General features: G+C 37.2%; 1 protein-coding gene, 1 long non-coding RNA gene and 1 other non-coding gene across 7 annotated transcripts in view; 2 read left to right on the top strand and 1 right to left on the bottom strand.

The window, feature by feature from the left end:
• The window catches only part of LOC116738579, a 189,409-nt gene that overhangs the window by 40,989 nt on the left and 134,161 nt on the right, over positions 1-14,259 (bottom strand). The gene's annotated exons all lie outside the window — the stretch shown is intronic.
• Positions 1-14,259, top strand: part of LOC100115568 (cadherin-89D) — a 71,325-nt gene that overhangs the window by 33,449 nt on the left and 23,617 nt on the right. For all 5 annotated transcript variants that reach the window (XM_008219763.4, XM_008219753.4, XM_031928701.2 and 2 more), the window contains 2 exons: positions 6,129-6,250; positions 13,993-14,123. In XM_008219763.4, the coding sequence (XP_008217985.1) occupies positions 6,163-6,250; positions 13,993-14,123 (219 nt within the window). In that variant the 5' untranslated portion in view covers positions 6,129-6,162. The remainder of the gene's footprint in view (positions 1-6,128; positions 6,251-13,992; positions 14,124-14,259) is intronic.
• On the top strand, positions 6,438-6,510 carry TRNAV-UAC. The gene has a single exon. It is a non-coding gene; the product is annotated as a tRNA-Val (tRNA).

The raw sequence follows: 14,259 nt of genomic DNA, 5'->3' as shown, positions 1-14,259 counted from the left end.
ACATGCACTCACCTTTCCGATTTTGCAAGAGTTAGGTGACAATACACCAATTACATTTTTAATTGCTCCTTGGCATTCTACATATGATTGTCTAATAGGTCACAAGGACCTACAAAATTTAAAAGCAAATATTAACTATAGAACTCAAATATTTAGCACACCGAGATTTGAAATTAATTATTTAAACAATATGCCGGATAAATGTAAAATGGTTATACTGAGCAATCATCAAGAGACAAAAGTGCAAATCCGAACGGAACACATGAATGAAGAGGAAAAGGAGAAAATTATAGCTTTGTGTCAGAAATTTAGAGACTGTTTCTATAATGAGTGTGAAAAATTAACAGCCACAAATGCAGTCACACATAAAATAAGGACAAAGGACGAAAATCCGAATTATGTCAAAAGTTATAAATATCCATATCACCTGAAGGAGGTTATTCAAGATCAAGTGGGAAAATTATTAAATGACGAAATTATTCAATCAAGTAATTCACCTTATTCATCACCTGTCTGGATAGTACCCAAAAAGCAAGATGCAAGTGGAAAGAAGAAATGGAGAATGGTTATTGATTATCGTAAGTTGAATGATAAAACTATTGAGGATAAATACCTATTGCCGAGAATGGACGATATTTTAGAGAATTTAGGAAAATGCGCATATTTTACAACATTAGATCTAGCACAAGGATTCCATCAGATACCAGTTGATCGAGATTCAGTAGAGAAGACAGCATTCACAGTAGAAAATGGACACTACGAATACCGTCGTATGCCCTTTGGTTTAAAAAATGCACCAGCTAAATTCCAGCGATTAATGGACAAAATTCTCAGAAAATATTTACACAAATTTTGCTTTGTATACATGGATGATATAGTCATATTTTCAAAATCTCTCCAAGAACATCTACAACATCTAAAATTAGTATTTGAAGAACTTCGGGAATACGGTTTGAAAGTGCAATTAGATAAGAGTGAGTTTTTAAGGAAAGAAGTACCTTTTTTGGGACATATAATTACACCAGGAGGAATTAAACCAAACCCAGATAAAATCAAGGCCATCGTAAAATATCCCATCCCAAGGACACAAAAAGAAATTAAAGCGTTTCTAGGATTAACAGGGTTTTATAGAAAATTCATAAAAAACTACGCTAGAATATCAAAACCACTAACGAAAGCGCTTAAAAAGGGAGAAAAAATAAACATAGAGGATAGACAATATATAGAAGCATTCAATAGACTTAAAGAATTAATCGTCAATGCACCAATACTAGCTTATCCAGATTTCACAAAAATGTTCACTGTCACAACTGATGCGTCAAATGTCGCTATTGGTAGCGTTCTATCGCAAGATAAACACCTCATATCATGTTTTTCACGAACCCTGAATTCAGCTGAGCAAAATTATTCGACCATCGAAAAAGAACTACTAGCTATAGTCGAGGCGTGTCGACATTTTAGACCATACATATACGGGAGGAAATTTACAATCGAAACAGATCATAAACCACTAACTTGGCTCTGGTCTTTAAAAACACCAAATTCACGTTTGATTAGATGGAAAATAAAATTAGAGGAATATGATTATGAGATTAAATACAAGAAAGGAAGTGAAAATTATGTAGCTGACGCCTTAAGCAGAATAGAAATAAATAATCAGGAAGAGAATGATGACTCACTTTCAATGATTCCTCAAGTCTCGGATATAACATCGCGCCGAATCGAGGAAGTGGACGAGAGCCCCGGCGATGATCTAGAAACAGCTCACACTGCTGTAGAAGATCCAGTGTTTTCATTGCCTATAACAGACAAAAATATTCATGCATTTAATTATAGCATTATAATAAAATCGGGAAGGGACTACAATGCGAAAGTAAATAAAGATAAGCTCAAGATTCAGTATATGGTAAAGATAAACAAGGATGAAGCTGAAACACAATTATTAAAATTTCTAAATGAAAACGTAAAACCAGACAAACAATACGGGATTTACTTTACAAATGATGATTTGGAAATGATCGCTTACAGAGTACTGCTAAAACATTTCAATGAAAAACTAAAGTTGATTAAAACTAACACTTATACACCCGTAATAGACAAAAATAATTTTTTGAAGAAACTTGAAGAATATCATAATAGAACCCATAATGGAATTCAAGAGACAATAGCCCATTTTAAGAAAGAGTTATATACACTAAATATGGATAGGCTCGTACAAAACTATATTAACCAATGCGAACTATGCTTAGAACACAAATATGAGAGAAAGCCTTACGAAACAGGAAAGTATGGACCCATTATCGCTAATAGGCCCTTACAGCACATACATATGGACGTTTTTCATGTTGGAAAAGAAAAGTTTCTGACAATTATTGATATATTTTCGAAATACGCTCAAGCTTATCATCTATTGGATGGGAATGCTATAACAGTATTAAACAAACTGAGGCATTTCGCATCACATCACAATTTCCCAGATAAAATTACTACGGATAATGGGAGTGAATTTAACTCCGCTGTATTTAAAGAATTTTGTCGGATACACAAAATCGAATATCATCAAACTACAATCAATAGACACACGTCAAATGGACCAATAGAGAGATTACATTCAACTTTAAGAGAAAAATTAAGTATTTTAGTCGATAAAAATCCTCGAGAAACAATAAAGAATCATATGACTACAGCAATCCTAATATATAATCAGAGCATTCATTCATCAACAAATTTTGCACCGTTTACTCTACTGTATGGACCATATGAGGAACTGCATAAGCATGTCATCGAACCTGGAGTCGACATAACCGAAGAATATAATGAAATACGGAAAAATGAAATTTTACCGTTCTATGACGAATTGTATAAAAGACAGAAAGAGAAACAAAAACTTACGGAATCTTATGAAAACTCTTAACGATCAAAATACGCGATTTGAATTAATTGAGACAGTTGTAATTCTTATTGTGCAGGAGCAACATTTTCTAAATCTATTAGGGAAAATAAAAAGATCATTCGTTTTCATCGATGAAAAATTTAATTTGGAAATATTAACCCATGAACAAATACTAAGTATAAAGACACATCTATTAGAACTTTATTCCCAAAAAGAGTTAATATCACATTATCATAATTTGTTAGACTTTCGATTTGCTCAGGGATCAGTCGTAACTATCCATAATTCCATAATTTATACCATAAAAATTCCTATCCTAAATTCCATTGAATTCTCCCTTTTTCAAAGACTTGCTATAATTAACCGAAATAATCAGACGGAGATCGTAACGATACCGTGGAAGCTGGATGGCTCGATAATAAAATTATTTTCAAGAAGATGTCAATTGATCTATCAGAGCGACTATGTATGCTATCAAATCCTCGCAGAAGACGCAAAAACAATAACAATTTCAATAAATGCGCCTCTAGCATTGGCGTATCCACTCCTAAACAACTTGACGCTGATATCCAGTAATTATAAAACAGAAATCGAAAATAACAAGAACAAGGAAACATTTTTTGGAACGAAGATCTTTGGAGGAAACAATCTGTTGATACAGGGACATAGGGTGGTCGACAATCTCGGAGAACTTAAGGTGTCGGAAGTTCAACCATTGATCATCGAGGATCATCAACGGAGATTCGAACCGCTAAAAACGCAAGCAGTACCTACGATGGAGACACCAAAATTCACAAAATTCGGAATCGAATTCCATACATCAATAGCGTCATTTATAATTGTCATACTGATTCTAATAATTGGAATAATTTTCATTATCTATAAATATAAATGTAAAAACAGGGGTTCATGTAAAAGCAGGAGTCCAAACAGGAGCCCACAACATACCGAGATAACAAATAACGAGGACGTCATTCAACTTGGGCATGGAGGAGTTATATGAGCCGTATTAGTCGTCGCTTATTCATCGCTTGTTATCGATCGCCTTCTGCATGCCGTATCGATCGCTTTGGCTTCTCGAGACCTGCAACAATAAGGTGTTTATGTTGGCACATACGGCGGAGCACGCATCGAGCACGCATGGAGAACAATGGAGGAAAGATTAAACAAACAAAGTTACAAACCTTTTAAAAAGGCTCTTGCACTGGTAACGAGTTAGTCTCTGTCGGGTTTCCAAGCTGTAAAGACGGATTAATAAATCTGAACAAATCCATATTCAATTTATTTAATTACTTACCTGCGAATCTACGTACGCTCTGCAATACGTACACTTAACTCAGGCAGCTAGAGTTAAAATTTATTTTAAGAGTTCCAATAAAATATTAAAGAATTATTTCATAAATATTTTAAGAAATATTCCATTGTAATAATGAAGAAATAATTATGTAAAAGTTTACAAGATATATCTATGGAATATTTCATAAATTTTTTGATAAATGTTTAAAAATTCGTTACAAAAGTTCCAAAGAAATGTTTAAAAAAGATTTCAAAAATCTTCCGCAAAATATTTCAGTGTATTATTAAGTAAATAATTCTGAGCAATATTTTATGATATTTATGTAAGATTTCCTAAAGAACATATTAAAATATTTAAAAAGGAATTTCATAGATTCCAACAAAATATTTATGGAATATTTCTGAAATATTTCACGAAATATTTCCATTGAGTCGGTTGATAGCTCTTCTATGGAATATTACTGGAAGGTTTCAGAAATATTCCATGGATATATTTCACTGAAATATTTCGAAATATTTCATTGAAATCTTTCATGCTGTGTGGGAATGCATTTGAAAGAGAATAAAATTACCTACTTTTCCTCGCTTGGTGATTTTTTTTTTAAATTCCTATCTCTGAAACTAAAAATCATAACCCCGCGAAAAAACCACGTGTCAAAATATGTTCCATTAAAATTTCAAATTATTTGACTACTTATTTTTTCAGTAATAAATCGAAAACAGCAAAAAATGAGTTGTTTTGTGCCTCGATTACGTACGTAAAAAGGCCTTATTGCACTTGAGATTTTCGGAAAAAGTAGATATGTTATGGGTTTTGGCTAAGTCTATTGCACAGCTTTCAAAACCCTATGGTTCGTAAGATATTAAGGTATCAATTTTTTATGAAAATTTGTTGATGCCTTATATCTCTAAAACAATGTAGTCAAATGCTTCAAAATTTTATTTGGTGATTCGTCATAAAAAAAGCTATCTGCTGCTAAATTTTTAAACGATTTCGTCGAGCGGTTTTCTAGTAAAAAACTACAATATAAAAATCGATTTTTCGTAAATTGCGCGAGCGACCTATTTAATGAATAGCCTGTTGTTTTGATGGTTAGGAATACATGTAAACATTCGTGAGTTTCTGTGAAAAAAAATTGACGGCAGTGTTCGTATTTTATAATAAAAAACAGAGGGGTCTGCAAACTTTTGGGCAATGAACCATCAAAAACTTATATATTAAATTATGTATGAAAAACCGCCTAATACATTAGCAGGCAAATATACTGTATATTAAAACAATATTTTATTAATTGGACCTATAAATTTAGTTGGAGAATGCTACGTGCCAATGAATTTAAATATGTAAAAAAATATGGGTAGCACATCCAAATCATATGCTAACAAAAAGTTACGGGCCAATTACTAATTGCCAATAAATAGCCTTTATTGTGCCTCGAGTAATTTATTACCTGCTCGAGCGAGCATTATTTTTCCGGCATTAATAGACAGTTGAGACCGAAATCTTTAATTAAAAAAAAATTGTCGAAAATGGGAAAAAGTGCCTGAAAAGCCAAAATTTTTACTTTTTTTCGAATGTTCGCATTTTTGACGAAGTTTGTCCTATTTTAAATTGCTCGCAACTTAGATGGGGAGGGTAATTTTCGAAATTTTTTTTTATTTAAGATCTTGAGCTCAGCTGTCCATTAATGCGCTCGTTCGGTCAAGTAATGAATCACCCGGGTCGCAATAAAGGCTATTTTTCGGCAATTAGTAATTGGCCCTTAAAGCATATAAAAAACTTGGTCTGCTATGCGTGTGCCCTCCAAAATTCAAAATCTCGATTTTTCGACCTTGAAGTGTCAAACTTTTCGTAGAATGACTCAGAGAAAATAAAAAAAAATTATTACATTGTTTTTATTTTTATTTTTAATAATTTAATTAATTTTTCTTGTCGCAGATATGTCTACCAATAAAGAAGACGAGTTCAAAACATGCTAAGAACGGAAAGCGGTTTTCTCAAAAGCGGCGCTGTTTTAGCCCTGCTAATAACACTCACAATTTTGCCTCACTTAACAACAGGTAAGGGTATAATAATAATATAAAGAAAAATAATTGGTATACTTCGTGCCTTTATCATTGCAGATACGAATGGTTTGAGTAGAACGATAAGATGTATGGGTTACATAATAGGCTATCATAATAGTTTATGTGTAAAATTAGAACGTCTTAAATTCTGCAGTATCTGATTGTGAATTGTCAGCATACGGGTTCCGTGGTGTAGCGGTTATCACGTCTGCTTTACACGCAGAAGGTCGCCAGTTCGATCCCGGCCGGAACCACTTTTTTTATTCCTTGTTATTCTTTAATACTATATAGCTTTCTGATAAATCATCCAAAATTAGTTATACAGCATATTGTATCCAAATTTAAAAGCAATGATTTTTCAGATAAAGTACACGTGCTTAAAGTTTTAATATACAATACTAGTAATTAATAGTTTAATTTGTTCGTATAACAATGTTCATATTTCTTTTCTCTAAGACTCGCTAATGATTTTAAAACCATTCTTTATTAAATAAAATTAATAGACTATTATTTTTGTTTCTGTTAGTGCAACAAGAAGTTCGTAACACTACTCTTTAAAATCATTTTACGCAGTTTGAAAATCAAACGGTTCAAGTAGTAACAAAGAAAAAACGAAAACCTGAGCTCCTCATTAGCGAAGACAAATTCTTTGCTTGTAAAAATTAGTCCACATTGTTCGGCGCACACTAAACCGATTTCGTGCGTTGAGGCGGTCTCTCGAAATGAAGGAGAAAAAATGGGTTGCTCGCGATACGACTTCCTCACGATTCCGCGGACTTTTCCCATAATTTCCATTTCAGATCGTGAGATTGGGGTCCGCACACGCGCGCGCAGACAAACACACACACACACACACACACACACACACAATGCACACGCGCACCTTATTAATTTTTTTCTTTTTTCCGAGCTTAGCCGCCAGTTGCACTAATTATCATCGTACGTTCTTGCGTCGTTACGACTCGATGCTGTATAGGCATATAATGGTCAACGAAACGAAGACTCGTTATATCTCGTTCGTTACGTCATACGCAACGCGGCGTCGTATATTTTTTCGCCGAGAATTTATCGATCCTAAAATTATCCAGTGTGGTTCGCGCACTTTGCGGCATGGATAATGTGCGCAGAGAATGAAAAAAAAATCTGGATTTTCACCCGAAAAAATGTGTGCAGCGGTGTGCTATTACGAAATGTCTTGCTTGTTTTCTTAGTAGTCCAGTTATGTGCTCATGTCATTCATTATTTTGTGTCTATACTAAGGCGCACATTTATCACCTGTATTTTGTTCTTTTATGAGCTGCATTTTCCATACTTATCGAACGAAATTTTCATAAATTGTATTAATGGATCATTTACGGCGCTATATAAAAAAAAACATTGATTGATTTTGAGAATTTCTGTTATGATGATCATAAAATGTAGGCATTACAATCTTTTCGTAATACTTACAGAGTTATTATTGCTAATTATACACCTAAAAATTTGTAAAGTATGCATTCGTCGTACAAGCAAATAGAATGATTTGGGAGAAATGAAATTGATCAACAAGATCTGTTTTATATTATTAAATGCATGAAGTTATGTCTACATAATAGGTACAGAGTTCTATATTAAGAGATAAATATCAGCTTAAATACAATTGCTTACGGATCGAAGCAGAACTCAGGAATTCAGCTAATTGCAGCTATCAAGCGACAGATCAAAGTCGTCCACGCGTAAAGCGCTATGGAAGAGCCTTTTCTATTAGAATCCCACACAAGTAACTGCACAGGTATATGCGTACGTTCGTTATACACAGATGCGATCAACGCGAATGACCAGACCAGTCGTGCGTGAAGTGGCGCGCTGCGTATAAGTACTTTCTATGGGTTTCCGGGTCCAGCGTAAAAAAACATATAAGTGTTTCTACGTAGTATCTCTGCATTGCTTGCGTTACGCCGAGCGTTTCCGTGTGTACTTATTAGACGCGCCGTCAGGGGACACGAGTCGCGTGCGCGCACGCACCGGTAAGAGCGCTAAACGCTCGTGGCTTATCTCCTGTCAACCCTTTCCAGGGCTCTTTAACTCCAATTATTTTTGCCGCGGCTTGTGAAATCAGGGCACTTGCTCTAATTACTTTCGATCATTCCTGTTTTTACAGCGGCCGAGACGCGCTGTATAAAGTGTGAGCGTTTGGGACTGCTCAGTTGTTGCTTTATAGATCGGATTACGCTAATAACAGGTAGATTGCTACCGAAAATCGTTGGAAAATAAGAAAATAAAAAAGAACAAACGACTCCTCGATTCTTCTTATCGCGCTATCGCATTTTTTCTGTTTAATTAAAAAAGATTTCCGATGTACATTTTTGCTCAAACCGTTAAAAAAGGAATGAAGTCCGTAAAATCGCGCGAAACACGTGACGAAGCGGTCGTCTAGCCAGCAACAGCAGCCCTGAAATCCAGACTCAATTAGGCGACAAACTGCTTACATGTGCAATCGATCAATTGCCGGAAAATGTCTCTTCGATCGACATTCGCCAATAGCGCGATTTCTCGAAATAACGTCCGATGATCAAAGTGGTCGGTATCACTTCCAAAAATAGAAAGGAAACTACCGACCAGGCAAGATGATAAGAAACAACCTCCACGCCATACTAGCGTAGCATGACAAATGAGTCGTTCACTGCTCGCTTAATATACATCCCAAATACCGCTGAACATATTCCCAGCATTGATTACGCGGGAATCAGCTCGCATCATGCGAAAGCAGCGCGAAAACCCCATTACGAAGGTCCTTCCGTGGAGTATGTAGGCCATCCGTCGCATGCACGCACGCCGATGGTCGCTTGTAATTAATATACCGACTAATGACGACTAGGATCGGGCCCTGAACGTACACTATGCATGTAACGGTTACGGTTACGTGTCACACGGCCGATTTCTTTTTTTACGTTATAGTTCGCGTATCCCGTTGTGCAATCGTGCAGGGCTGCACGGATGGACGGATGGCTTGGATGGCTGATCGCGCAAGCGACACCTCAAAGCTTCGACGTCTATGTGCTGCGCGATGATATCTAGGAGTCACGCTGTGGGCGAGGATGGTTTCCCTCGTTTTTCGACATTTTGCAATGAACAGTTTAATTGCCACTCGCTCACAGCCGCTGGGGCGTCACCGGGATCGCTCCACTAGCGCGCTTTTTACAGAAAGTTATACATCATTTTTCTCAGGATTGTGGGAGTTATTTTCTCGTTTAATAAGCGAGCGTAACTTGAAAATCAACGACATTATCTGAATAAGTTATAATTGCTATGTAGCATTTTTTCACAGTATCGCAAGAAATCGAATTTAAATTGTAAACAAGCATCGAAATACCGCGACCCATTATCTGTGACGTAGCAATAATGATAATATCGGTATACGCGAAGAATGTTATAGTGAATTGAAAAAGCTAAAACCAGTTTATAGATTGTAGAAACCCACCAGTGAAAACATTGAGCAAACAATAGAAATGACCCGTCATATACTTGGCATGCCTAATGTCTCTTGCGTTGTTCAAATGAAAAGAAAAACGGAAAAGTCATAAAGTTAGACTTTTACTGCATTATTACCTTAATTTCTGATCTGGCTCGCAATCGCGTTATAAAGCAATCTTTCTCGCTGTTATCTTACACGACCCATACTTCTGCTAATTATTGTAAACGTAAGAAAATGATCAAAAAATGCGCGGCGAGCTACTTTAGGATAAGCTAATGGATATTGTGTACCTAGCTTTTCCACTCATGCTTCATCAGATATTATGCGTACTTCACACAAACCTGCGATTTTCGGACTATGAAATTTGCATAAATGCACGTTTGATAGGTACTTAGACGGTTGATGGATGGTGAGCGTAAGTACACGAAAAACGAAGTGTTTTTTCCTATACAAAAATAATATACACTTGCGAGCGTGTGCAGATAAGCAGCCAAAATCGCGAATACTTAAAAATACTGCAAAAATCATACTGCATTCGGACGCATAGCCAAAAACTAGCTTTGACGACGATTACGTAACTTCCACATGAACGATTAGTCGAGCACGCGTTGCTGTCATCGCGCCGGTGCATTACTCTTGCGGTCACTTCTTTCGCTCCCACTCGTTTTTCACGAAAATTCCAGATTACACACGACTCTGGGCGTGAACAGCAGGCTCGTGCGCTCCGCGATAACCATTAGAGCTGTTGCACTTTCACCCCGTATTTATATTCTCTCCGCGTTCGCAGACAAGCGATGGAAGGAACGAGTAGCGAAGGCGTGATGCGATGGGCAATTACTCCTTTCTTTCTCTTTCTATCTCGCTAGTTCCGTACAATTAAAACGGCGTTATGGAGCAGTCGTAATAAGGCGCAACAACGTGTAACGGCCGCAGGCTGCTGAAACGTAAGAATGTTACCCGCCGCTGAGTTATGTTTATTGCGCATCCAGCCTTTGTCGAAAGAGCGGCGATGAGAAGCAATGAGCGCGCCGCCGCCAACGCCTCGCCAGATTATGATATTTATAAATTACGAAAATAACTTTCATTGAATTATTCAACATGCCATTTATCGTTTATTTTTTTAGATTTTTCCTCAAGACACGGTGTACGTAAAATTCGCGATTACGTAGAGGATAGCTTTAGATTCTGTGTGCGCAATGTACTCGCCCACCAGACTTGCAATGATCCGACTTCTTTGGCGATAAATTTTATATGTACGCAGGCTCGCCATCATGTGTTTAATTTTGCAGCTTGGAATTGCAGTGTTGATAAAGGCTCATTCACATTATAGCAGTAAATTTAATTCTTGTTGCAAAGAGTAAGTAAACGCGCGCATGTGCACACAAATACGCGTTCCGTTCATTATCCAGGAAAAAGCTGCGCCCAATACTTATCCACGAAAATCCAATCAATCAAAAGTGTATCAAGAATACAAGTGCGATTGCTTGCGCAGCGCGGATACAAAAGTAATGAGCACAGAGAGGTAGCCGACGAGTGCAATATCGAGACGGAGCTGGGCGCGATCGGAAGGCGCGCACAGGTAGTGGTATACTTATGGGCCGGGAAAGGCCGACCGGGAGGTAAAAAAACGGCGGTTCGCGATGCCCCTTTCACTATCGCCGCGGCTACGGCACGCCTATGCGAAGGCGACCTGCTCCTGTTGCTGCTCGAGCGCACGTGCTGTTTGAGTTTGTCGATCTGTGTAAGATAGGTAAACTGCGGGACTGCTCTAGCTCTGGGGTCATTGATATTTCACGCCCGGAAATTTCATACATGGAATTTCGTTTCTTACTATTTACCTGTATTAATTTTTGAACAGAGGATGTTTTTCAGACGTATATTATAAATGTGTGATTGATGGATTGAGATTATATTTATAATTTTCCGATCAACTTTTTCGGATAACGACATTTCAAATTTTATATCTTTATAATTTGAAAACCCCAATTGTCACAGACGCACACGTCTGCAACGCGAGCAGCGAAGACGAGTCAGCGATAAGAGTCCGCCGAGCCGTACTACGATGCATAGCGCCCGAATGCATCGTAGACGTTAGCTCAGTGGTTAGAGCACAGACCTCTGGCTCTCGGGTCCGCGAGTTCGAGTCCCGTCGTCTACTTTTTCGCTTTCGACTCTGTCTCCTCTCTGTTTGTAACACATTTCAAAACCCAAGTCACAATTGTCAAAATCCTCTATTCTCATAGCGTGGCGCTGTTCACGCATTCGGAACGATACTCCCAATATATTGCAGTCACATTCAACTATTGATGCAGAGTTGATCATATACCTGCATCCAGTCAAATACTATTCTCACTGCGAGCGTGGACTTTTTAAGATCATAATGCGTGGCTTGCAATGTTTGTATTCAAATGCGAAATGCACAGAGCCCATGGGAAAGCAACGAAGCTTGTTCGAAAATTAAGAGTGAAATTGATTCTGTCGAAACTCTTTCTCTTTCCTTATGCAAGCAGTTGTTTTTGCGTTAATCCGATAATACGATGAAGAATTTACTGCGCACTATATCTGATCGTTTTTTTTTTTTCATTTGAGGCGTGTAGCGTTTTGCAAAGTTATTGTGTCCTCCGGACCGCTTCTGCTGCACTGTCTCGAAAGAATAAATTTATCCACCTGTGTTCGAAAGAATAAACTAGAACGAATGCTAATCGTCGAAAGATTTTATTGTTATCGTTTGCAAGCTTTGACGGAAACGGTATTTACATCACGGCAAAGTTTACAGCGATCGGGGATTCACGCGGCAGTGCACATTTAACTGCGGCAGTCTACTCGTTCTGAATGCTCGTAAATCAAAGCAGCACGAGTTTCTAGCAAATGGCTCCTATACCTTTGCACAATGTCCGCTTGCGCGCTTTTTCTACAAGGCAGCAATGCGGAGGCGCGCAAACACGATGTGATGAGGCTTCAATTCCGAATATCTTTACATTCATAACTAAACAGCGGCCGCGATGATTTTATCTCCTTTCGAAAATTTCGCGCGGCGCGATCGCGGAGAAAGTCTGCGCACGCGCTCCTTTGCGTGTTTATTTCTGTATACATGATACGCACACAAATCGAGAGAGCAGTAGTTGACGCTCCACTTAGCCGTATCTCATTTTAGCCAAAATCTCGGGTGCGTTCGCATTTCTGCTGAGATAACGACTTTTCTCGCGACAAAAACGGAGCAGCTTGTTACGAGAATGAGTTTGCCAGTCGGGCGTAGGACGAAAAAAATGAGTAAAAAAGAGAAATTCTTTCTTCTCGCGGAATGTCGTTGTTTCGTTCTCCACATACAAGAAAGAAATTTCTTGTTGTATTGTACAGGCTGCGGCCTGTGTCCTGGTTCGATAAATTAGAGTGAGTTATTTAAATGAGTGCAGCGAGAATGAAAATTCTCCAGCTGTTTCCACTCGTTCATTAAATAATAAAGATTCCCGTTTGGTTGGAACATACGAGGAAGACTTTTTTGTTGATCCGCAGAAAGTGAAAGATAATTGATCCCTGCTGCATGGTAAAGTGCTAACTATTGGCTTACCTGTACACTGATCAGTTTGGGAAATTAAGCAATTTAAAGGTTTCATATGGACTACTCGGACAAATTCCATCAGGTGGTTTGCGTAGAACTTGTTATGCTAGTTTTCGAATGCGGGGTTTTACTTTTCCACTCCGTTCACCCTATTGGACGTTTCCCAACAGACATTCATTTATAAGTTTCTTTGAATTATTTTATAAAATAAGATAATTATATCGAGTAAACATTTTTGAAACAGGATTGAAAATAATATTGCAATGCGAATGTGAGAAAGTAATTTTGTTACGTATATTAATTTTTACAAAGGTTTAAAATATTGTTAGAGTAAATGTATTATTATATAGATGAAATTTAACTTACGTAATAATATTCAAGGAAGAATAAGACGTGCATTAATTCGCGAAATAACGCAAAACTCATACATCTTTCATATTCCTACGGATTTATCAAGGTAACGCAACTTCTGCTCGCAACTAATTATGCAACCAAAATATAGATATACTAACTTTCCAAGATCATTTCGTGAACTTTGCATTAGAATCTTGAGGTTGCATATCATTAATAATCAAAGTCTTGGAAAATAATTTAATCTTTCTCTTTGAAGTGTTCTTTAAAAACTAGATTTTAAAAATGAATATTAAATTATTTCGGTGCAATGGTTAAAATTTCCCTTTGATAATAAATGGATCATCAATCGAACTTTTTTTTTTGTTACAGGATGTCAGTTCTATCCGGTCGGAGAGTATTTAAAGTTCGTGAGGGTGGCAGAGAATCTGCGCGTCGGAGTGGAGATTCTTACCCTGGAAGCACACCCACGAAATCACCTAACAATAATGCCCGTCGACAAAGTAAATGAGAATTTTAATTTCCTTAACATACGTCTATGTAATTATTTAATGGTCATAAATATAATACTCAGATTTGCTCGTATAATAAAGCATCCTTAAACAGTACTCATGCCAATTTGACAAATAATTTTAAACG

This window comes from Nasonia vitripennis, chromosome 4 (assembly GCF_009193385.2).
Source record: "Nasonia vitripennis strain AsymCx chromosome 4, Nvit_psr_1.1, whole genome shotgun sequence".
NCBI classification, from domain to species: domain Eukaryota; kingdom Metazoa; phylum Arthropoda; class Insecta; order Hymenoptera; family Pteromalidae; genus Nasonia; species Nasonia vitripennis.
The sequence above is the reverse complement of the archived record's forward strand: the minus strand, read 5'-3'. Positions and strand labels throughout refer to the sequence as shown.